The 26,409-nt window shown below is 40.4% G+C and overlaps 2 protein-coding genes across 6 annotated transcripts in view; both read right to left on the reverse strand.

Annotated features, from left to right (window-relative positions):
* EEF1B2 (eukaryotic translation elongation factor 1 beta 2) overlaps positions 1 to 26,409 on the reverse strand; it is a 954,602-nt gene that overhangs the window by 610,601 nt on the left and 317,592 nt on the right. The gene's annotated exons all lie outside the window — the stretch shown is intronic.
* The window catches only part of PARD3B (par-3 family cell polarity regulator beta), a 1,099,140-nt gene that overhangs the window by 67,131 nt on the left and 1,005,600 nt on the right, over positions 1 to 26,409 (reverse strand). For all 4 annotated transcript variants that reach the window (XR_007718129.1, XM_050750804.1, XM_050750806.1 and 1 more), the window contains one exon: positions 5,459 to 5,538. Coding sequence is in view for 3 of the 4 variants with exons in the window: in XM_050750804.1 (XP_050606761.1) it covers positions 5,459 to 5,538 (80 nt within the window). In the remaining variant the exon portion in view is untranslated. The remainder of the gene's footprint in view (positions 1 to 5,458; positions 5,539 to 26,409) is intronic.

The raw sequence follows: 26,409 nt of genomic DNA on the forward strand, positions 1-26,409 counted from the left end.
GGCACGGGTTTTGGCAGGGGGACTCGCAGGCGCCTTAGAGGCAGAAGGAGGGGTATATCAAACAGGTGGCTGTAACTGGAGTCACAACAGTGGGATATGAATGTCAGGCACTTTTGGAATCATCATCATAGAGATGGGCCTTGAATTGGCAGGAATGGAGGAGATGGCACAGAGAGAATCCACATGGAGCAAAAGGTGGGAAGCAGAATCTGGTGGAAGTATTAGTGGTATGGTCAGAAGCCTGGGGCAAGAGGCTATAGTGTGAGTGTGTTGAGTGGAAATAGAACCAACAGGTATAGGCCACTTTTTCTTAGGAAATGTGGGAAAAGGAGCGTTGACCAAGGGTCTTTGTTTTTCTCTGACATACAAGAGTCAATTTATTGGGGTAGTCCTGCCACCTGAGTTCTGCTGAGGTATAAGTCCTGGTAGTTGCATGTTCAGCACTGCCCGGACCTGAGATAATAGGATTATCTTAGTAGTATCTCTGGATCTCTCCCACCAGCAAATAGGGTGCTGCTGTCATGCCATGTCTGCCCTGGGAGCCAAAGCATCATGCTCCACCTTCCTAGTTAACTCACCCTGGGTATGGCCTCCACTACTGGAGCAGTGCCTACTCCTGCACCCAAGTCTTGCTGGACAGGAGCCCTGGCCTCTTGCCTAGAGCCGAGTCAGCATCCTGTATCCGTTATAATCCCCTTCTCCATAGCACTGCTGTCTACTATCATGCCCATTAGCTCAGCTTATCGCTCAAATCACAGTAGATTGCTATGTTCTCTTGCACTTGACCTTCCAGACCACTGGTCTTTCCTGAGTCGGCGAATCCTTCAGCTTCAGTGAGTTCCCCCGGCATATCCCTATGCAGGTGCTCCTTCCTCTTCTCCATACAGTAGGGACTCCTGGCAAACTGTGCTGCTGAGGTTGTGCATCTACAATGTAGGCAGGGGAAGGAAAGCAACTGCCAAGAGGATTTAAGATGCTACTGAGAGAGGGTAGTTGGTGGCTCAAGGTCCTTAAGAAGCCAGGGAGAATGAGCTCTGGTGTGTGGGTGTGCCTCATTACAGGAAGGCACACTTTGTCCCCAGAAATAAAAAAGAGCTAACAATAAAAAATCCTTCAATGCACTACACAGGCTTTTTGCTGAGGGTTTTGCTTGTATTATTATATTTAATACTCATACCAGCACTATACGGAGGCTCTATTATCATCTCCAATTTGCAGATTAGAAAACAGAGTCTGGAGCAATTCCATCACTGCCCAAGGCCACACAAGTGGTAAGTGATGAAGGTGGGGCTATAACCATGGCCTGACTCCGAGCTCAGGCCCTCAGTGTGTCCCCTTGGGAAGTGTGTGTGAGCGAAGAAGCAGGAGTCTGAGCTGCGGGAGCAGAAGTTGAGGGGCTAATGTTGAATGCCTCAAGGTCGTAAAGGAAAGGAAGTGAGGTCACCTCCAGAAACTGGGCCTGGGGAGTTTAGTCATCTTTGTAGAACTTAACGGGAGTAGAAAGGGTTGGAATGGCCACTGTGGGATAGTCAGGGGAGTTGACAACATGACTACAAACAATGCTGGACGCCAGCAGGGACCCAGCTGCGCTGCATAATGTGAATTTTGTAGTGGAACCCATGAATGCACTTTTACAAGTCTCTCCAGCAACCTTTCGCCGCCCACGCACATAGGACCACAGAAGAGCTGCAGTGCCTTTTGCTCACTCCCTAGGATTCCACACTTGATTCTAAGTCTGGAAGAGCAACATCATGTGCTGATGCACGGAGCCATCTGCAGAGAGGGGGATAATAGGATCCCACGGGGCCAGGGATGGGCCAGGTGGGAATGATGGAGCTTGAGATGGGAAGGGTGGAGAGTTCACTGCTGAAGGGACTGACTGCAAGGAGGCCTGCGAAATCAGAATGAGACCTGGGAGAATTGTGAGCGGCTGGCAGGCTGGAGTGAAAAAGGAGCCATTTGCAAAAACACAGACTTCGATGTTCGCACATCATAGCAGCCTAGGAAACAGCCATTTCCCTGCTCACCTAGGGTGAGTAATAATTTGTGTCAGGCAAGAATAAAGGAATGCTGATTTCATTCTGTTTACTATCAGGAAAACTGGGGGCTGTTCAGGCTGGTAAAACATTGGCCCCTGTACAGGTCTGGTGTTTACGAACGAGGTTGTATTACAACCACACTCTGCTTTCCAAAACAGCACCCTCAGGAGAAAAGAAGTGAAGTCATTTTTCTTAGGAGGCAGAAGATTTAACATTGCTTAACAATAACACTTAACATCGCTTAGCCCTTAGCCTTAGGCAACCTCATAACTACCAAGTGCTGGGAATTGTCTTTTTCCTGTGCTGGCCAGCGTTCTGGCTTTATTTTGTGAAATGTCATTGAGCCTGGCAGCGGGCTGCATGGTCCCGCTTTAAAGATGACAAGAGTTCCATGAAAGCACTTGAGGGTGCCCCTTGACCAGAGCTGCTCACCTACGCCATGCGCTGTGGGGCATTTTCTCTCTGTGTTGATGACTCCAAATTTGGCATAGAAATCAATGTTATTGAATTGTTTCTAAAAACTACTGTGAAGCATTGCACAAACAACATAGGAACCCAATCAGTCAGTAGCATATTAAGTTCCCTATAAGGTTGGCCACCGACTTCCTATAGATGGATTTATTCCTATTTTTAATTAAAAATTTAACTCCATAAATATTTCAAAGCTCCCTGCCTCTGTGAATGAAGAGGGATCCGGTGCCTACCGAGATGTGCTCGCCTCACTCTCCTGGCAGAAGGAGACAGCAGTGGAGCTGGTGTGATTCAATTAAGTGGACAGTAAAATCTCCAGGGGGAAAGACAAGAAACCCAGGGTAAATGTCACTGGCACTCAGAGCAGCATCTGCATACCTTTTCAGAAGTCAGCAGTGCATCTCTGGCCTCTGCTTTCTGCATCTCATTAGTTGAATTTGGAGCCCCCCACCCATGGATCAGGGCACAGTGCCTGGGAGGGAGCTTCACATCTCCTCTTTAGATGTTGTGTTGCAGCGTCCCCATTTAAAAGCCACTGCTAGGGGTCCCCCTCGCATTTAGCTGAGCCTTATTTATTCTCCACCACGGCTGCCTCTGGTTGCCAGGTAGCTGCAAAGGTTTTTTGCACGTGCAACTAATTGTTCTCACCATTGTGTACGTGGGTGAGTGAACTTTTTGCCAAAATTATTTCCAGTTTGAGATGCTTCCCTTTCAGCTACAGTTTTATTCTGGGGCTGGCAGGATTTTGTCAATTCATACATTCATAAAGAGCCATAAACAGCATAAATGTATTACCTTTCTCAGAAAACCCCCACCAGTGTTTAATCCTAAAATATACTTGTTTAGAGTCAGTCATGAGTGAGCATTTCAGGGATTAGTGCAAATAAACAAGACTTGGAAATTCAGAAGACTTTACGTTAACAATTACACACAGAAGCATTGGTTGCACTACCGTAAAAGGCTGATTTGCTTGACTCCTTTACTCTAACAGTAGAGTCCTAAGGATGGACTGGGACTGTGCCTCCAGTTTCCATATTCTCAGGGCCTGGCACATACTAGGTGATCACCAGATACATGGTGAATGAATGAATGAGTGACATTTATAGAATTTTAAATGCTATTTCTGTGCCTTTGAATTGTACCCAAAACTCCATTTCTGCACTCTGAGTGCAGATTGGTCAGGAAGATTTTAAACTGTTTCCAGTTTTCCTTTTTTTATTCTCTCTCATAAGAACATTCTATTTTCCATCTGCATTAACCGCAATTTCCATATACTTCAACAGTGAAAGCCGGAAATCTTATATGTAAAACAAATTTTTGGAAACCGCTTCCATTTTTAAAATGAAAGAAAATGTAACTGTCCCTCGGGGATGATTCCCCATTCCTTGGGGGAATGGTTCTAGGACTGCACCTCCCCCACCCCAGCCCCCGACCTCAGATACCAGAATCCACAGATGCTCAAGTCCTTGATATAAAATGGAATCGTATTACTATATAACCTATGCACATCTTTCCATACACGTTATATCATCCCTAGATTACTTATAATATTGAGTACAATGTAAAGGCTATGAAAATAGTTGTTATACTGTACGGTTTAGGGAATAATGACATGGGAAAAAAGTTTGTACATGATCAGTACCATTGTAACTGTGTTTTTTTCTTGGATATTTTCCATCTGAGGTTGATTGAATCCATGAATGTGAAACCCATAGATACGGAAGGCCAACTGTACTAAGCCAAGGAAAATAGAAACAGGAAGCTACTGACAAATGAGAAAAACTTATTAGACAACATCTCTTAAAGAAAAAACAGGAAGATAAATAAAATATAACTTTATAAAAGCTTTAAAAATACTGTATTTTCGGTGTCCTGCCTAATCAGGACAAAACTGCTTCTCTTCTAGATTTGAGATTTCACGACTTTTGAAAATAACTTACTATTTATAAGAGCAGATGGTCACTTTGGCTTTGCTCACTGTAATGTTCAGGGTGTTCGTTTTGTAAGATCACACACAGAGGTACAGTCAACATACAATGTCAAACAGTCACTCCATCTCTGAGCTGGCACTTTAATAGCTCAGCTTTGATTAAAAAGAAGCTCTACTTGGAGTCTTTCCCCCGCCCCTTTAAAAGGCAATATTTGAAAACATTGCAGCTTTCAGCCTGGCATTAACCTGTCTTTGTTTCTCTTTTGGATGCATTAATTCTCACACTCTCCTCACCTAACTCCCATTGTAGCTGCACTGCATGCACTCTCGGAAAAGCTGTTTCTTCGTCATGTGCTACTGATAGCAAACTAAAACTCCCCTTCATCTCACCAATAACAGCACAAGCTTTCGAGAACCGTATCTCATTTTCAAGGGTGTCTAGTTACAGTATGAGTGGATCATGTCAGGCCAGGGTGGCCCAGCAAACTTTCCCCATGCAGTTGTTTCTTTCCCCCACTGGGTCTGTGCTTCTCAGCAATATTTGCTTACTGCCTTGAGAACAAGGTCAGATTCTAAACCAGGCAAAGAACACCTTCCCAAGTTCACATTTCTCTCCTGCTTCTTAACACCCACATGAAACTTCAAGGTTAAGACTGGTCCGCCATTCCTCATGGGTAACTCTTAGGACAGAGGATTTACTATTTGATTGTCTCTAAGCTTGGTGCAGGATGTTCGATACCATTTTTATAGCAATGGCTTAGGATTTCCATTTAGTATCCAGTATTCTTGCTGACATGTTCAATGGCAATGATATACTATTTTCTCCCCTTAAAAATAACCCACAAGTATTTCAATTATTAGCACATTTGTGAAGATGGAACTAGGACTGCAGCAGACGGCAGCAAGGCAAAATTATAACATATTCCCTATTTCAAAGCCAGATTTCTATTTCATGTAGACTTCTCTAAAGACTTCATTTGTAGGTGAGCTGGAGATGGGAGACCCCTCCGTGATCTACCTGGGTAAGGATGCGTACTGCCTCTCCATCCCTTCAAAGCGGAGGTTGTGTGCATTCCCATCTGGACCCTTTCCAGGCACCTGTGGAGAGAAAAGTAATTAGAGATGAACATCCATTATACACCCTGGTTACTGACAATGCATCTCAAAATTATAATCAGTGCACAAATGCTGTTGCCGCCTGCCAAAAATCAACCACGGAGAAGCAAGCAAGAACTCTGCATTGCTATAGGAATTGATGATCAAGCCACAAACATGGTATTTAACAACAAAGTCACTTCTTTCAAAAAAGGGTCACTGTCAAACTGATTCCCTCATGTCCCCACACCAGGAATATTCTGTAGGCTGCTAGACCATTTTCTTCTTCTTTTTTTTTTAAAACGAATTTACTTTTAAAAATAGTTTTAGGTTTACAGAAACATTGAACAGGTAGTATAGAGACTTCCCATACGTCCTGTACCCAGTTTCCCTCCTACTACTAGCTGACATTACTTTGGCACATTTCTTACAATTAATGAATCAATATTGATATATTGTTAACTAAAGTCTATAGTTTATTTAGATTTTTAACTAATGCTATTTTTCTGTCCCTGGATCCCATCCAGTATGTTACATTTAGTTTTCACGCCATTATAGTTCCTCTTGGCTGTGAAAAGACCGTATTTTTAAAAGCACCTTTTCTGGCTGGGTGCGGTGGCTCACACCTGCAATCCCAGCACTTTGTTGGGAGGTCAAGGGGGTCGGATCACCTGAGGTCAGGAGTTTGAGACCAGACTGGCCAACATGGTGAAACCCCGTCTCTGCTAAAAATAGAAAAATTAGCCGGGTGTGGTGGTGCACACCTGTAGTCTCAGTTACTCAGGAGGCTGAGGCAGGAGAATCGCTTGAACCCGGAAGGCAGAGGTTGTAGTGAGCCCACATAGTGCTACTGCACTTCAGTCTGGGTGACATAATGAGACTTTGTCTCAAATAATAAATAAACAAACAAACAAATAAATAAAAGTACCTTTTCCATAAAACCCTTCTTTACTAACCGGGGTTGCTGACAATCAACTGTCTACTCCATAGCATCCATGATGCCCCCTCGGGCCACCCTGAACCTCAGTCCTCTGTCTTATGAATGGCCACACATAAGTGATGAACTGTTTTCTATCTAGTGTTAGTCTTTATTGTTTTTGTCTCTTCCTCTGTACTTCCTGTGTTTACCTTTCTTGGAGTCTTTTCCATCAGCCTCTGAGATCCTAAAGGGCAGTGACTGGCCCCAGTAGGTTTTCAATACTGTGTGTTAGCTTCTTGAATGAAAAGATATTATATCTCATCCCTCTGTAGCTATCATACCAACTAAAATCAGGATGAACACGGAACAGGCATTTAAAAGTACTTGTTGACTGATTGATTCCCCATCTGTTCACCTCAAAACACCCGGCATCACATGGACCACTCATGTGCTTGCTTTTGTTCTTGGGTATCCCTCACACAGGGGCACGGAAGGAGTAAATAGAAAACTTGGACTATCAGGTGGGAAGGAAGAGATTTTGCCAGTTAGCACAGGAAGTAACAGTGTCAAGGTGAGTAGGGAAAATTTTTCTAGCTGGTACTCAACCACCTGGAAGTTATTTTCTTCTTACCAAAAGTGCCAGCTCTCCATAAAACCACCATTCCATCCCAGCTTGTGCAGACTGTGTATATGGGGTTGGGGATATGGTGAGAGATGTTGCAAAGCAAGTACACACGTGCACTTAGATTAAGAAAGACTATTCTTGGCGTTTAATTATTGTGGGAGGACCTTTAGAGTGTGTCCTGTAAAACCTCTTTATATTTCATCAATAGGTGGAACAGGAGACACTGGGGTTATCTGAGAGAGCAAGAGTCCAGTGAGCTACTACGTAGGTAGGGATGAAGACTGTACATCTTTAAAGCAATCACAGACAGAGAGATTGAGAATTCTCTGCACTAGGATAAAAGCCTTGGTTTAAATTTCTGAACTTTCTACCAAAACCAGAGGCATGGATGATGACAGACAGGGGATAAAAACAATAGAAAAGGAAGAAGTGAAGGACAAACATTGTCCTCACCCATTCCTACCTAAGGTTTACTTTCTTGTGTTTTTAAACTGTTTCTTATGGAAAGAGAATTTCTGCAAGTATCAATACTATGCTGAGGTTATTAATTGTGGTTGTTGGAAAATCACTATGCTTAAGTATCTATAGTATACCTCTGGATATTCCAACGGAGCTTTTTCTTGTAGCTATAAAGTTCCAAGTTAATAGTTTTAGCACTGTTATCCAGAACTGTCCTGGCATAATGATAATAGCAGTCAGTGTTCTGTTGCCTTGAGGAGACCACATGCCTGTTACTGTTCTGGTGCCTCAAGGAACAGATTATGTGTGTGTATATATATACACACACACATATAATTATATGTATTTATAATATATGGTTATGTATATATACATACAAATATACATATATACATACAAATATACATATAAATATTAAAATATACATAAAATATACATATATAAATATGCATATATGTATATTTGCATGTATATACATATATGTTTATATATAGTATACATACACACATCTATTAAATATACCCAATAGCATATAACATTGTAAGAAACGTAAGGTGATCCTTATTCTTAAGGAATTTTCTGTCTTGTTGGGAAAACAGCATTCAAAATGAAATAATCAAAGAATGAAAGAGGACAATGTAACATCAAGTGCCATTCAGGATGTTAGCAGCAGCAGCACAGGTGAGGCCTGGAGGTGTCAGGAAAAACTTCACGGAAGTACCAGAACTTGGACCAGGCTTCAAAAGATAGGCAGCATGCTTGTACATAAAAAATTATTCTGTCCTTCACTAATCGTGTGTATCTTTGTATGTTTCTCCATTGAAACTGCAACATCATTAATGCAGTCATTCACTGTATTCAAAGCAATGAAGAAATCCAGCGGGTCTTCTCATGGAAACAGGCCTGCAAACAAGTATGGTACAATGAGATCACTGTAGAAGTCTGAGGAAGGAGGCACTGGGAGTCTGCAGGCACAAATTCCAAAGTCCACCTGGGAGAGTTGAAGACAGCGTCATACGGGTGTTGAAGCGTCATCTCAAACCTGAGGATGAATGAGGAGGAGTTTTTCTGAGGCAGAAGGGTGTAGGAGTAGTGGGATAAGCCATTCAAGTAAAGAGCACAGAAGTGAAACACCATGGAGGCATAACAAAAGGACTGTATCTTCAGGGAATTTGAAGATTTTGCAAAGGTGGAAACGGTGTGAAGAAAAGAAAACTATTAGCTGGTAACTATACTACTGTTGCTACTGCTGTGGCTATTACTGTTACCGCCACCACTGCAATTTTTAAAAAGCAACTAGTTTCTAGATCAGTTTTAGGTTCACAAAAAAATTAAGAAGGTGGTATATAGATTTCCATATAGTCCCACCCCTATGCATGCATAGCCTCCTTCATCACCCGCATGCCCACCAGTGTGCTACAACTGTTGCAACTCACTAACCTACACTGATACATTATAATCACTCATAGCCCATAGTTTACATTAGGGCTCTCTCTAGGTGTTACTCATTCTATGGGTTTGGACGAATGTATAATGGCATGCATTCATCATTACAGTACCATACAGAGAATTTTCAAGGCCCTAAACATCTTAAGTGCTCTGCCTATTCATCACTCCTTCCCCCAAGTCCTGGTAACCAATGATCTTTTTACTCTCTTCATAGTCAATTCCAGAGTGTGATATAGTTGGTATCATACACTATGCAGTCTTTTCAGATCGGCTTCTTTTACTTAGTAATATGCATTTAAGTTTCCTCCATGCTTTTTCATGGCTTGATAGCTCATTTCTTTCCAAGGCTAAGTAATATTCCAGGGTCCAGATGTAGCACTGTTTATTTAGTCATTCACCTACTAAAATACATCTTGGTTGCCTCCAACTTTTGGCAATTATGAATAAAGATGTAAACATTTATGTGCAGGTTTTTGTATGGATGTCAGTTTTCAACTCCTTTGGGTAAATACTAAGGAAGGCGATTGCTGGATCATATCGTGAGACTGTGTTTAGTTTTGCAAGAAACCACCTAACTGTCTTCCAAAGTGGTGATACCATTTTGAATTCCCACCAGACTTCAATGAATAAGAGTTCCTGGTGTTCCACTTCCTTGTCAGCATTTGGTATGGTCAGTGTTCCCAGTTGTAGCCATTCTAACAGGTGTGTAGTCACATCTCATTGTTGTTTTGCCATTTCCTTGATGACATGTGATGTGGAACATCTTTTCACATGCTTATTTGCCATATGTATATCTTCTTTGGTGAGGGATCCGCTGAAGTCTTTGGCCCATTTTTTATTTAGGTTGTTTACTTACTGTTGAGTTTTAAGATTTCTTTCTATATTTTGGATACTTCATTATCAGATGTGTCTTTTGCAAACTTTTTCTCTGAATCTGTAGCTTCTCTCATTCTCTTGAAGTGTCTTCCACAGAGCAAAAATTTTTAATTTTAATAAAGTTCAACATATTTTATCTTCCACAGATCATGCCTTTGGTCTTATATCTAAAAAATCATCATCAAACCCTAGGTCACCTAGATTTTCTTGTATATTATCTTCTGAGAATTTATAGTTTTTAAGATTATTCTTGCCATAACTTGGAGGGTTCAGTGAAGGTCTGAGCCAGAGATTGTAAGAGCGTAAACTAGAGGCTTTTTCAAAGGATGAAGACAAGAGAGTGTCATTAGGATTTCAAAGAGGTAAGATCAATAGGATTGACTGTGGATTAAAGGGACTGATGTATTTAGAATAATGCCCAAGTTTCTGAGCTTAACAACTATATGGTTTTGGTAATATTCACCAAAACAGGAATAAATGAAGAACAGATTTTGGAGTAGAGGTAGGAGGGAATATTTAGACATATTAAACTTGACTTGGGACATTCAATGGAGATGTCTGATAGTTGAGTATAATGGTTTGCAACTTAGAGAAGTCTGGACTTGAGATGTAGCATTGGAAAATGTTCAGCATACAGATGGTACCTGAAAGCTTGGAAAAGAATGCCCAGGAAGAGTCTATAGGGACCAAATAAAGGACAAGACACGCAATGAGGAGAGGAACACTAATACTATTCTTAGGAACACCGTCATTTAAGGGGCAGGCCAAAAACACTGAACCCAGGAGGAAGTCTGAGAAAAAGTAGTTGGTTCAGAAGAAAACCAGGAAAATGTTTTATTGTTGAAACCAAGAAAGGAATTCCATTAAGGGAGTGGTCAACAGTGTCAAAACAGTGAAGAGCTTCAGTAAGACAGGGACTGTGTGTTCGTGCACTTCACCCAATCCACCCTTCTTGTGGAGTGTCGCCTTGAATTACAGAGCCTGGAAAGCTACAAACTACCTTTCTCTGGATTCCCTTGCAGCCAATGTACTGGCATGATTTAAGTTAGGCCATAACATTTGGGAAATAGAATTGAGGCAGTGGCCATATTTCCACAGTTTATTATGGCAAGAATGACTAAATGAGAGAGATGCTTGGTTTTCCTGTGGCAGCTTTAGCAGCTGTAATGTTGCTAGTTTTGGGGGTGAAATGTAACTTTTATAGTTGGTCTTAGAATTGGTGGCAGGAGAGGTGGCTTTCTGATGGTGGCATCTTCCTAATCATGGTGGCTCCCAATATGCAACTCTGCAGTCTAAAATTTCCCACATAGAAATAGCAACAACTCCCCCGGTAGCTCAGTTCTGGAGTGTGGCTTGGAAAATTATTCCTGAAAGCTTATCCAAGAATTTTTCTCTTTAACCTCCCTTATGGTTCTATAAGCTCATTACTATGGTGTAATAAATGTATTCTTTCTTAAGCTACAGTAGATGTTGTTCTCTGCAACTGAACAGAGACTACTATAAAATCTGCAAAAATAGTTTTTGGAATTGGCAATGAGATGGTGATTGGTGCTTTACTGAGAGTGATTTCAGTGGATTGATGGGGAGAGAAAGCTAGACTCTATGGTGCTGAAAACCCTTCTAGTTTTCTAATAAACAAACAACCACTGATTGTACTGCCTTATGCTGTCACGCTTATGGAATGGGATTAATAGTTTCAAATATGTAAACATGTGTTAGTGTCTCATAGGTGGAGTAACATGTGAAGTACCATCAGACAGAGGTGAGAAAAAGTTCTCTCCCTCGGGGATTCAATGTTAGTTAATGAAAATGATGGGGATACATTTCTGTTCCATTATTTAAAAAAAATAGATTTATTCATTTTTTTCTCCCTTACATGATTATGGTGGAAAACCACCCCAAAATGTTCTCTGTTAACATTTATAAACACATACGTATTTTATTTTTATTTTTATTTTATTTATTTATTTATTTATTTATTTATTTATTTATTTATTTATTTTGAGATGGAGTCTCGCTCTGTCGCCCAGGCTCGAGTGCAGTGGCACTATCTCGGCTTACTGCAAGCTCCGCTTCCCGGGTTCACTCCATTCTCCTGCCTCAGCCTCCCGAGTAGCTGCAACTACAGGCACTCACCACCATGCCCAGCTAATTATTTTGTATTTTCAGTAGAGACGGGGTTTCACCATGTTAGCCAGGATGGTCTTGATCTCCTGACCTCGTGATCTGCCTGCCTCGGCCTCCCAAAGTGCTGGGATTACAGGCGTGAGCCACCGCGCCGGCCCCACATACATATTTTAATAGCATGTAGAGCTCTTTTCTTATCTGTTTATTATTGACAGTTTTGTATGTCATTGAATATATTTTAAAACATGATTTTTAATGGCCATATAATATCCCATTATATGGATAAATCATAATTCATGTAATCTCCTATAATCTGATGAATTTTTAATATTCTAGTTAGAACTGGTGGCAATATAGATTAGCGTGTTGGGTACAAATATTCTTGCAAAGAGCTGCAAATGGAGGATAGGAAATTGGAGATAGAGGGTTGCTAAAGGGAAGCCAGTTTTAAGAAGTTGTGGTTAAGTCCTTAGGAAGTCAGACGACTTGAAGAGGGAGTGAGGGAGAGAAAACAGACACAGGCATTTATAAGCTCACTTCTCATTTTTCTCTGTGCTCAACAAGGCTCAGAAATATTCCTGCTTGAAGAACTCCTTATTAGGTAATTTCCCTCATCACAAAAAAATAAGGTCAGCAGCTTTGATCCAATTAATTTTTTTTAATCCCTTTATCTTACTTGGTATCATGCAGGGTTTTTTCTTCTTCTTTTTAATGTAATGACCTAAATATATATCTGATAGAAACAATCTTGACTTAAGCCATAACAGAAATCTAGCCTTTTACACAACAGTGTAACGTTAGAACTTACGCCTGGATTTGGGGCATGTTTATCTTTCTTTTACTGATATAGCTCAGGAAGTGAAACTTCAGAGAGCTTATTCAAAACAACTTAAAGCGCTCATACCTCGCTGCGCCTTGCACGTGGTGACCCTCTTTGGCTGGATTATGACAGCCTGTGACAAGCCTATCAGGAGGGCTTGGTGTTTGGAAGGAACGTTGAATTAAGGTGCTTTTAGTCCATGGGAGTTCCCCCAATTTCATTCACTCAGTGCCTGCTGCCGGCTGGGGTAAGAGCCTTGTTAAAATAAAGCTATTAGTCTTTTCTCTACAAAAGCAAAGAGCTTGCTGCTTACATTCAGGGTTCCTTAAATTAGTATGTATTTGTAGCCTGGCATTGCTGGAATCAGCAGTTTCATCAAGCAATATCCTAAAGAGGCCATTTAACCTCCCAATATTCCCCATTTATAGATTAATGGCAGAGGAGAAGATATAATGCCTTTTCAAACAGTTTTAAACAATTCATTAAAAATAAAAGAATAAATTACACAAGATTTTTCTGCAAATGTCTGCTGATGAAAAGCGGAAACAATTCAAAATTAACATGTTTTCCAGTTTCTACAGGTTAGGACACATTTTTGCCAATGTTGTAATTTATGTCCTCTAAGCCAATTTTCCTCAGGAAATTTAAAAGCTGCTGTGCTGGGAGAGGCCAAAGTTGCAATACGGCTTATTCACCTATATATAACATCCTCATTTACAAATATGTCTTAGATCCATTACAAAAAAATGAGTTTCATGCTGCCAGACACATCATAAGATTAAGATGCAAAGTATAAAAATTTAGATGCCATTTTAGGAAACGTGCCTTTCATTTCAAGTTGGTATCATGACAGATATTTTGGAGCAGTGTTCCACATTTCCAAAAGCTTTCTTCTAATTCCATTGCTCTTACCTAGTTATAGATTTGGCTGGAAGATGTTTAAAGGAATCAATACAATAAAAACTTCTAAAAAGTTATAAACTTGGATTTCAGCATCTTCTAATATTAAGACATTTTGCTAAAATGCTATATGTTTCTAGGGGAACTAAGGGAAATGCTCTATTTAAACAAAAGGAAGCTCATCAAAATAGGATGTTTAATTATTTATCTTCGGCAATATGTGGTATATTATGCTGAGCTACGTATTTACAAATGTGTTATCCAGAGAGGCGAAAGAACACACACTCATTCAAACTATTGTTTCTGAAGTGTTTGTTTTCTGTAATTTGATTTCAGTAATTTTGTCAAATAACTGGGTATTCAGCTTATAGACTAGTCTAGAACATCTGTTAGTTTAAAAAATACAGCAAGTAAAGTATTTTAAAAATAATTCTTGGATAAGTCTTTTAACGATTCTGTGCCTACATTTTCCTTCCTTGTAACATGTCAGGGTTAAAACAGACATCCTGGAAGTCCCTTCTAACCTGTGCACATTTATAAAAATTATCTTGCATCATTTCCACATTTATGTTGACCACTAACACCTCATTAATACAGTAACTGTGTGTAGACACATGATGATTTTATAGCAGAATGACAAAGAGAGCAAAGCAATCTGCAAAGTATGAAATTATAAAGTATTTATTGGGATTTAAGCATGAAATCTTATGGCAGCACCATCCAAGTACTAGCTGCATGTACACTGGGCTATGGCATCTTAATAACCTGAACTGTCTCTGTTATGATTGTCTTAGCAGAAAATAAAATCAGACATCTCCTTCCAGCTCTGTTTGTGTCTGGGCCTAAGATACAGTTACCATAGAAACTATGATTGTGGATACAATTTTACAAATTTGGCTTCATCTATCAGATGCACTTTGTGTGTGTATGTGTGTGTATGTGCACGTGTGCGTATGTGCCTTGCCAGTAAGCTCGAAGAGCAAACTCTGGTTCTATGTCTTTAATTAAAGAGCCAGACACCATTCCTCATTTCCTATCCCCCATCTGTCTACCTACAAATAGAGAGATTGTAACACTGGCTAAAATGTAAACTCATACTTGAAAAAAGACAAAGGTCTGATGAAAAGAAAAAGGCATTAGGAAAAGCATTTCCTAAGAAATCTGTCACCTGTCCTATATTCTCCAGGAGCAGAGTAAACAGGAATTTGATATAATCTTAGTGACATTAATCACTAGATGCTAATATCTAGTACTTACTAAATTTGGTTTCTAATTGTTCCATGGATGTATTCCATGAGTCATTCACTCCTTGCTGTTTTGTTTTATTGTACACTCTGTGACAGTGTTATTCACTCATCCCAAAAGAGACAATGCTAACCCTCAAAATAGATTCAATTCTTAAATGATATACTAGTTCATATTATTTCTTATACTATCCCTTTTAGCTGATAAACTCTATAAAGCATATTCATTGACCAAGCTCTCTAGCATATTTTAGGTATACTTCCATTTATAAAGATTAAACATAGACATAAAATATTCAGCTTTTCCAAATGTTTCTTTTTTCTATTTCAGCCAGTGGGCAAGTTCTGGTCACTTCCATTTACAATTACTAGAAAGAACGGACTCTCTAGGACACTCCACTATCAGTATCATGAGTTGCAATCAATGCCATCGTTTCCATCTCTGCCTCATTTCACACATGAGGAAATGAGAGTTCAGAGATCATCAAGAGACTTGCCTAAGGGTCACACAGTGGCAAAGTCAGGATTTGAACTGAGATGTGTCTGACCCCAAAGCAACATTTTGCCCCCCACAATGCTGCTCATATATTGGCGGTGATCATTATAGTTATTGTCACTCTGTTTCCTAAATGAAGAACTGAGATGTAGGACTAGAAAGTTCAAACGAACCTATGGTGGTGATGCGATGGGACGTGTGAAAGTGTCTCCGACTGTCTGCAAGTCTTCTCAATGTGTTTGTGGGCTTCCTAGCCATATCACTGAACTCCAATGGCCTAGTAATATTTATTTCTTATAGCTGGAGGCATTAATATTTGTGTAGATACTAATTTTTTGGTATAGCAAAAGTGTTTCCTAATAAAGAGATATGTGTTATGAAAATAGCCTGGTTTGGCCGGGCGCGGTGGCTCACGCCTGTAATCCCAGCACTTTGAGAGGCCGAGACGGGTGGATCACGAGGTCAGGAGATCCAGACTATCCTGGCTAACATGGTGAAACCTCGTCTCTACTAAATATACAAAAATTAGCCGGGCGTAATGGCGGGCACCTGTAGTCCAGCTACTAGGGAGGCTGAGGCAGGAGAATGGCGTGAACCCGGGAGGCGGAGCTTGCAGTGAGTCGAGATCATGTCACTGCACTCCAGCCTGGGCGACACAGCGAGACTCCGTCTCAAAAAAAAAAAAAAAAAAAAAAAAAAAAAAAAAAAAAAAATAGCCTGGTTTATGTAGAGTTTTTTTCAGTTATTCATACATGGTGTCAGTCTATTAATTTGGTTAACATAAGATCTCATATTGTAAGCTTCCTGAGTGCTAAGACAATGCCTCCTTTTGGCACCATTGCATTCTCAAGGCCTGGCATATCATCTTTGTATCACTCTGCTCATTAATATTTACTGAGTCAATGAAACAGACGTCTCAAACATCTATTCAGTGGAAGTTACCAGAAAGAATGAATCAGATTTCGTGCTAGATTTTTGGTCCAAACCTGTTAAATCATAGAAAACATATTATCAAAATGTTTTCAAGGGAGCTTTACCCTCATGACATCTGTTTTATGGTTATGCCTTATTAAGACTGCCACATTTCTTTTGTTTACATAGTCCTGGCTTTTCATATTCCTTACAAAATAAAAAAAAACCTATAAATAGTCTAATAATTTAGATTTGAACTCGGATCTAGAGTATAAATCAAAACTGTTTGGAATCTAAATTATGTAATTGCTTAGCGTGAGGAAAGATTCCTATGAGCTCAAAGTAGCAGTGGACTAGGAGAGGAACCGTGTACAATAGGATGAATTACTGGGCACATAACTACTGTTGGACGGAATGGCTACCTCATTATGCAGTGCTTACTGGAGTCACAACATTATCAGACCTGTTCTACCATTCATGCTGGAATCAGACAGGCATTTCCCCCAAATTTGTATTAACCAAATGATTTTGTGATGACTGCAGCAGCTGAGTTCAAGTTCTAGGAAGATGAATAAAGACAAGTTGAAGAGAAAGGAAGAACTGAACAGAAAACCTTCTGAAAACTGATGTTCTTATGTCAAAACCTGGTTTGGAAAACCAAGCCAAATATGCATACATACATACACACACGCACACAACTGAATAGTTTCCTGTTAACCTGAGAAAAAAACTCAGCCTGTTAGTCTGGTATGCAAGGCCTTTAGTAACCCATAGCAACCTAACTTTCCAGCTTTATCTTGTCCTTCTTACGCGTGCTCAATGATCTTATTGATCTTATTAAGAATTTTATGGATCCCAAACATGTACTTTTTTTTTTTTTTTTTTTTTTTTTTTTCCCCCCTTTGGAGACAGAGTTTCACTTTTGTTGCCCAGGCTGGAGTGCAATGGTGCGACCTCAGCTCACTGCAACCTCCGCCTCCCGGGTTCAAGCTATTCTCCTGCCTCAGCCTCCCAAGTAGCCAGGATTATAGGCATGTGCCATCACGCCTAGCTAATTTTATGTTTTTAGTAGAGATGGGGTTTCACCATGTTGGTTACGCTGGCCTGGAACTCCTGACCTCCAGTGATCCACCCACCTCGGCCTCCCAAAGTACTGGGATTACAGGTGTGAGCCACCATGTCTGGCCAGCCAAACATGTGCTTTTTTGCCTATGGCAGGATATCCATTCAGTTTTGGTAGCTCTGCCTGTCATCAGGTTAGTGCCATAAACATGGCAGAGGTTTAGTAAACGCTGATTGACTGAATGAATGAAACAAAGAATATTGCTCTGATTGGCTGTATTCATTGCCACGAAGGGAAAAAAATAGGTGGATAAAGTAGTAGATTAAAAAAATAGGGGTGGGCACGGTGGCTCACGCCTGTAATACCAGCATTTTGGGAGGCTGAGGTGGGTGATCACTTGAGGCCAGGAGTTTGAGACCAGCCTGGCCAACATGGCAAAACCCTGTCTCTACTAAAAATACAAAAATTATCTGGGTGTGGTGGTACACGCTCCAAGTAATTCCAGCTACTTGGGAGGCTGAGACAGGAGAATTGCTTGAAGCCAGGAGGTGGACGTTTTAGTGAACCAAGATCACGCCATTGCATTCCAGCCTGGGCAACAAGAGTGAAACTCCATCTCAAAAAACAAACAAAAAACAGATTATGTGAGCATTAAAACACTCAAACAGAGAAGGGAGCCTGGAAGAAGGATAGGGAAAGAGGAAAAAACCCAGAGAAACAGAGAAAAGTTGCAAAAGGGAATGGAAACTATGAAAACAAGCTAGATTATGACAATCTACTCTAAATCTTAGCATACATATAATTCCTGTCCTAAATTTCTTTCCATTAATCAAATTCATGGATCAATCAGAACACATCACTCCTCTACCAGCATGGGTAACACAGACTTTGCTCTTCTGATTACATGTATATATAGCATCTTACTTTCAATGTCTTTAAAATATGATTATTTTAAGTCAACATTTAAAGGTAGATTTGATATAATCATTTAATTGGGCATTGATTCATCTACACAGAACTCATTACTGAATTCTTCAATTTCACCAACATAATTTCCTTCCAAATTATCTTTTATCTAGATGCTGGAAGTGCAAGTCCTGTGAAAACTTTGCCAAAATTAAAAGCTTTTAGATTTCTAATGCTGGCTGAACACAAACCCATGGAAGATTGTTGAAGAATACTGCATGCTTGCCAACTGCCAGATATGACTGCTTTTCACATAATTAATGTCATTCTTGCTGCTCAAGTACCATTTCCATCCTCTAATAATTTGCACTAATAGAGGAAGTTTCTGCAATAATTTTTGCATCCTGCAAAACCACCGTGGCTTCTACACACCTTTTTAATCAAAATAATGACAATGGACAAAGGGGGCTGGTTAGAAATGTTACTGCAACCCTGGGTAGAATTTGCTTTGTCACTGTTTTCAAGCTCAAAAACCTGTCCAAAGGGCTCACTGCATTGACTATTATTAAGTCAATTAGACCTTGGTGCTTTGATTTCAATAGCATTGAACCATATGAATTTACACCCAGAAGAGAAAAATATATAAAATGAATGTGTTGGACAATTCTTCTACCAAAAGAAAGTGAAAAGAGAGTATTTTTTAAAAAGCAAAACCAAAAGATGAGCAGATGCAAATATAGGCCCAGGTCCCGTGAAATATGATAATTGTAAAATACTTTAAGCTGCAGCTTCCAGTAAGAGGAAGTGATAGACCAGCTGCAAATCATAACCTCAAACCTGCCAATTCACAGTGTTTTTTTTTTTTTTTTATTATGCTCTTGCAAAATCAAGAACTCTGCTCGGGATATAAAATTATGCAAATATACAGCAAGCAACAACAACAACAAAAAATCAGCCCAAGTGTCTCACATGAGCCAAGAAATGGATGTAGCACGATGGTGCTGCACAACTCACATGCCGTGGAGGAGGACACAGAGTCCGTGGTTAGTGGGTTTCTAGGAACCCTCTCCCTGACTTCCCTGTAAGCTGAGTAGTGATACTAAAATGAGGAAAGTTTGGGTATAAGGAGAGAACTGCTGAGTCTTTTCCTCTCTGTTCCTGAGTTACTTTCGAACTAGTGAAAGGCTACATCAAAGCCTCATACTTCTTTGGCTAAGATGGCTTTGAAAAAACTTCACCTGAGTCACCGCTAACCGTACTTGGCCACTCTGTGAAGTCCACCTAGCGGAGATCTGAGGATGCCACTTGAGCAGAACACGTTTGCTCTGTGCAATGACCTGGGGGAGGGGTGGGGTTCGGATCTGGAGACTGTTCAGTCATCTGATCAAAGCTTCAGAACCGGATATCTAAGCTACTGAGGAAATAATACAAAGGATACTTCAGTGTGGGTTTTAGTGGCCATTGTTAAAATAAAAAACAGCTGGTCATCAGTTGTGACAGCTGTGCTGCTACTTCGTGAACAGTCTGGCAGGCCCTGGGGAAAGGACAGAGTGACCGGCAATGGCTGGCTTGGAAGCGTGGATGCTGATGGGCCCCTGACCGTGGCCGTGGAGGGGCTGTGCACATACCTGCTCTAGAGGGTGATACCTAAAGGGTTAAACCGATTTTCAAACTACCTGTCCTGTTTTTAAAATGTGCTTGCTGTCTAGTTCCTGCATACATATTAAATGAGTGATATATCATCAGATACTTCATACAGGGTTTTGCAATGATCAAAGCATGTTCTCAGATATCATCTGACTCAATCCCCAACACTACCCTGACCAGGACAAAGGCAGGTGTTGTGAATTCCTCATAAGACTACTTCACTCAAAGAGAATGACACGGCAGGGAGGGTAGGTCAGACAATCCTAAACGCACCATCATTCCCAATGCATGTCTGATTCCAGCATTAATTACTTCTTTTTTAAAATTATGTTCTAGGGTACATGTGCACAATGTGCAGTTTTGTTACGTATGTATACATAAGCCATGTTGGTGTGCTGCACCCATTAACTCATCATTTACATTAGGTATATCTCCTAATGCTATCCCTCCCCTCTCCCCCCACCCCACAGTAGGACCCGGTGTGTGATGTTCCCCTTCCTGTGTCCAAGTGATCTCATTGTTCAATTCCGACCTATGAGTGAGAACATGCGGTGTTTGGTTTTCTGTTCTTGTGATAGTTTGCTGAGAATGATGGTTTCCAGCTTCATCCATGTCCCTACAAAGGACACAAACTTATCCTTTTTTTATGGCTGCATAGTAGTCCATGGTGTATATGTGCCACATTTTCTTAATTCAGTCTATCATTGATGGACATTTGGGTTGGTTCCAAGTCTTTGCTATTGTAAATAGTGCTGCAATAAACATACGTGTGCATGTGTCTTTATAGCAGCATGATTTATAATCCTTTGGGTATATACCCAGTAATGGGATGGCTGGGTCGAATGGTATTTCTAGTTCTAGATCCTTGAGGAATCGCCACACTGTTTTCCACAATGGTTGAACTAGTTTACAGTCCCACCAACAGTGTAAAAGTGTTCCTATTTCTCCACATCCTCTCTAGCACCTGTTGTTTCCTGACTTTTTAATGATTGCTATTCTAACTGGTGTGAGATGGTATCTCATTGTGGTTTTGATTTGCATTTCTCCGATGGCCAGTGATGATGAGCATGTTTTCATGTGTCTGTTTGCTGCATAAATGTCTTCTTTTGAGAAGTGTCTTTTCATATCCTTTGCCCACTTTTTGATGGGGTTGTTTTTTTCTTGTAAATTTGTTTGAGTTCTTTGTAGGTTCTGGATATTAGCCGTTTGTCAGCATTAATTAATTCTATCTGGAAATGGCATGAAGAGTCTCTAATTGAACACCCAGAGGCAGTGGTCTCAGGCCTGCACACAGTGTGGTATAGTGGTTGGGTTTGAATTCTGGCTCTACCATTTACTGACTTTGTGATCTTGGGCAAGTTAACTTTTGAGCCTCATTTCTCTCACCTGTAAATGTGATTAATAATAATACCTACTCAGATGAGGATTAAATTATATGATGAATATAAATCACATAGTACATCTCACACAGAGTCTACTACATGCCAGTAAATCTTCATTCTTACTATTGTAGTTACATTGAATCTGACCTTTCTATTGGTTAAAAAACAAAGCATAATAAACAAAAACACTTGGGGAGAATTTCTTCCCTGCCCTATAGAATTCATTTCCATGAACGCTCTGAGCAGATCCGGCTTACAGAGCTAATGGAAGCTTCTTCACCGATACTATTCCGAAAACGGTATTGGGAAAGAGAGTGAGGAGGAGAAAGGAGAAAGAGACAGACAGAAAGGGAGGGCATTATAGAGAGAGAACTCTTACTTTCTCTTATGAAAGTGCCTCTTTTTTATACTATATGTATAGAAGATGAGTGGCTGGAATAATACGACACATTCAGAAGGATGATTCGTGTGTTGTGTGTGTGTGTGTACACACATATGTAACCATCTTATTGTTGCTTACAGAAACTACTCAATGCCTAGAGAAAAGTCTAATTCTTAAGCATGGCATCCAAGCCTTTCACAATCTACTGTCATCATTGTCATCCTCATCAGTATCACCATCCTTCATCCCTATACACTCTCACATTTCCTTACGTTGGTTCAAGCTTTTTCCTCTCCCCCTCTCTTCCATCACCAGGTCCTCTGGGAAGCCTGTCAGACAGAACTATTCTTTTTGTTTTCTGAGAGCCTACAGTATGTCTTTGTAAATAATACTTACCTAGACTGTTATAAGGAGGTGGTTTGTGTTTTTGTTTTTCCTTCTCCGTTGGATCATCAGTGCTTTGAAGACAAATAATCATGCTTTATTCATCTTTGTAATACTTCTTATCTCACACATATGCTCAATAAATGATTAAAAGAATAAAGCATCAACTAAATGGAAAAAGTAATATTGAAGGCGAGACGTAACATAGGCAGGCAGAGAAAAAAGTAATCCTCAACTACCCACGGAAAACAGACTTGGATTATCCCAGCTGGGCTACCTCAAGGTGCTATTAGCAACTGAATGCAATACTCCAATTCATGTGGGAACATGAATTCTACCAAATGAAATCAAGAAACAGTATTTGTGATTTAGGCATTTAACAGTGCAAATATGAAATATGTGTTTTATTACATTATTGAACAGTTTGGGATCACACATAAATACCAGGACCATGTGTGTGTAGTCCTAATGACTGGACGAGGAGAGAATGACAGCTGGCTTCCTTCCCAGGGTACAACAGGTTGTGTGCACAGGTAGAGAGTGAGTCCACCTCCAACTGCTGACCTCAGACATTTTACTATAGGGTCCATTGGTGGGTTTTCCTAAATTAGTGCAACCCCCAGATTTAGCCCTGCAGTCTGGCAGAAGGCCCCTTCATTGCGTTTTCAAGTCTGAAAGCATCCTCAGTGTCTGTGTTCAGAGAGATGCTCATCCAAGTGCAGTTCTTCCAGAGAAGCAAAGGTACAGAGTCTGAAGGGGAAGCATTGCATAGCAAGGGGTCAGCAGACGGGAGAAACAAAGAGAAAAGAAGAAACCAACACTCGTCATGACTATTTCTATGCAAAGAAGCCAAATTCCAACTTTGGCAGCTAAGCCATTGAAATTCTGGTTGAGTGCCATCTTTAAGGAGAAGAATGTTTATCTACTTACTTAAGGGTCTATTCATTATGTCCCAGTATGGCATGAATGTTGAGCGTAAGCAACACCTATTTATTATCTAGTACTGTTTTGCACTGCTTTAGTGGGCTCAGTTGGAGAATTGTGAGGTGATTTACAAACATTAGCCTAATACTTTAACACCCCTAAGAGGTAGGCAAAAGAATACGTAAGGCTCTCTACTCATCAATATAATGAAATTAAGAAAAGTGAAAATTTAGGATGAATATTGCAAAGAACTTCTTATGGTAAAATCCATTAGGATGAAGGATAATTTCCCAGGGGGAGTTGATTTATATGTTAGAAAATGTACAGCACCCATTCATAATGTATTTGTGACAGATGTAATGCCATGTCTATCTATAAATCAGATTTACCTTCTGTTTGAAGCCCCAGAACCCTTCCTACTGAAGGCTATCCCCAGGGGCACTGACCTAAGATGTTTCACATCCAAAGGGCCCAATTACTAAAAATCTTCCATCTTGTAATTGGGTTTTGGTATAGAAAATAGCACCAACATTAATCCAAGTCACTTGGAAGGAAGTAGAGAGAGTTATATTCCTGAATTTGTCCATTGGTCCAATGTAGCTTTAGGGAGAGGTCTCTCCGAGTATCTTCCTGAAGGGTCACGTGAAACTTACTTTTACTTTGCAGACAAGCAGCAATGCATAAATTACCCTAACAACCCACAAGTGAGTTACTGATCAGGCGATGATCCCTGAATTTAAATTTACAACGTTCACAAGGGAAACATCACTTTCAATTTGAGGGTCAACTGTGGGGAACAACTCATCCAAAGAGTGGGTAGAATCATCTTTCCTTAGGAACAGAGATCAAATACCATAATTCACAGGGTGGCAAAACTCAAGTGAGTGGGAGCAGGAGAATGCAATGCTGTGGAAGAAACAGGAATAGAGCCTCTTTCACCATATTCCTGGGGGACACAGGGACATGTGGTTCAAGTGTTAATCGAATCATTTCTTAAAAAATCAAAATTCAATTCAGTCTGCATCATTTTCAATAGCACACAACTCAGCTAAAAGACACCCCACGCTTGTTCCACCTCACAATTCTCAGTCAATGAGAATTCAAATACCTCCTCATAGCTAATACCTTTAATGGACTACACTCCCCACCATTTCCCAGGTACTCCTGAAAACCAAACTGCAAGAACCTATGAAAAGAGAGTGAGCTTATTCAAGGTTTTTAGATCCACTCCAGTTTTCATTAGGCCTGCTGCCACATTTTCATTAGACTCACCTTGATTACTTCTCAATCCTACCCTGGGTGAATGCAATATAGCACCATTGGCATGTTTATAATCAGAAAGGAGAAAACACCAGGAAATGCAATTTGGGGTATAATTCTCTCCTAGTAAGGCCCCTAAGAAAAATGATCCAACACTTTAATATGTTTCTAATTACTAATTTCTGTGAGTTATTGAAATCAGGGATCCTCAAAATGGGAGAGCTTGGCTATTGCCTGAGGAATTGCAGCAAAGCAGAGAGCACAGAGCCACCTAGGACAGGAGGAGGAAATTATAAAGGTGACAGAATGAACTCACTACCTCATAGGGAAGAGAAACCTTTTACTGGATAATGTCTTCCAATACCTTGTTCTTTGAGTGGGCTATTATTTAAATACTATGATTTAAAGAGATCCATTACATCAATATTTTCAGAAGGAAATATACTTCTTATTATGCTACAAACAAATATCCTAATAATGGTATTATTACTGTGTGCAGTTTGAACCAGAATATTCACATGCAGATTACAATGAAGAATACTGGTCCTGCTGTTACGTGTATCCCATAACAGAGTTGCAAACTGCTGTTAGTACACATCTGTAAGGATGGTTTAGTTTTGAAATGTCCTATGACATCTTTTGGCATGGAGAAAGGACCCAAATAAAGAGTCTGAGGACCACCACTCTGCTCCCTCCCTACCTATTGACTGGGGCCAACTCTGGGGCACAGCTGCACAAGGACGGAGTATGTGTTAAAGGAAAGACCGGGCTTGGATGTCTGTGATGTACATGATTAGTGGCTGTTGTTACTTCCTCTTTCCATTAATGCAGAGCTCGCAGGTGGGAATAAGCCATGATATCCTCTGGTGGGAACATGAGAAGGGGGCAGAGCAGATTTGATTATGGGGGCAATATGTCTACATGGTAGATGTGGAGCTAAGGGAGATGCAAAAAAGAACTCCATTTTACTCTGTATACACTCCTCTGTAGACTGGAAACTCGTGTGTCCCAATTTTGAACACATTTGTGAATATAATAGCCTCTGGTTTTGGCAGTCTGGAATGAAATCATTGGCCATCTCTCCTGAAAATCACTCTCTAGATCTGGGCTGTGAGAAGAACATAGCAAGCTAGACCAATGCCAATCGTTTTTATTGTTTTCTAAGCACGAGGAATACATATCATCTATGCATCTTAGAAAATTAGAAATAACCACTATGGGGAAGAATGGTTAGGCTGGGTGCAGTGGCTCAAGCCTGCAATTCCAGCACTTTGGGAGGCCAAGGTAGGTGGATCACTTGAGGTCAGGAGTTCAAGACCAGCTTGAATGGTGAAACCCTGTTTCTACTAACAATACAAAAATTAACCGGGTGTAGTTGCGGGCACCTGTAATCCCAGTTTCTTGGGAGGCTGAGGCAGGAGAATAGCTTGAATCCAAGAGGTGGAGACTGCAGTGAGCCGAGATCATGCCACTACACTCTAGCACTCTAGCCTAGGCGACACAGCAAGACTCTGTCTCAAAAAAAAAAAAAAAAAAAAAAAAAAAGGGGGACTCCATAAGACTCCATAGTTCTGATCCAGCCACCTCTCTGGCCTCTGTCCACTCTCCCTCTCCCTCACTCTCACTCACTCTCCTCTCTACTCCTCCCTACTCCTCCAGCTTCCCAAGCATCTTGCTCCCTTACCCTTCTCTGACCACTTTGTAGAAAACAGCATGCCTTGCCCAGCCCCTTAGCCCAGCTTGATATTTCTTCCTGGTCATTATCATGGCCTGATATTTACTCTTTACTTGTTTATTGTCTATCTGTTTTTACAAACATAAACTCTATGAGAACAAGGACTTTGTTTTCTTTCCCTAGCACTAGGACCAGTCCCTTGAAAATATTCAACAAATCAATATTTGATCAAGTGAAATGGTTATAAACCACTTTCCTAAACATGCCTAAACATGCACGTCTCTTCTTCTTTCTTTTTTTTTTTTTTTTTGGCTTTTTCACTTTTTCTCTTTTTCTTTTTTATCCCTTTTCCTTCTCAGAGACAAAAAAAATTAATGCACAAAGTAACCCAGTATGGGAAGTCTTTGTAAATGCTTTTACTAGA

This window comes from Macaca thibetana, chromosome 12 (genome assembly GCF_024542745.1).
Source record: "Macaca thibetana thibetana isolate TM-01 chromosome 12, ASM2454274v1, whole genome shotgun sequence".
NCBI lineage: Eukaryota > Metazoa > Chordata > Mammalia > Primates > Cercopithecidae > Macaca > Macaca thibetana.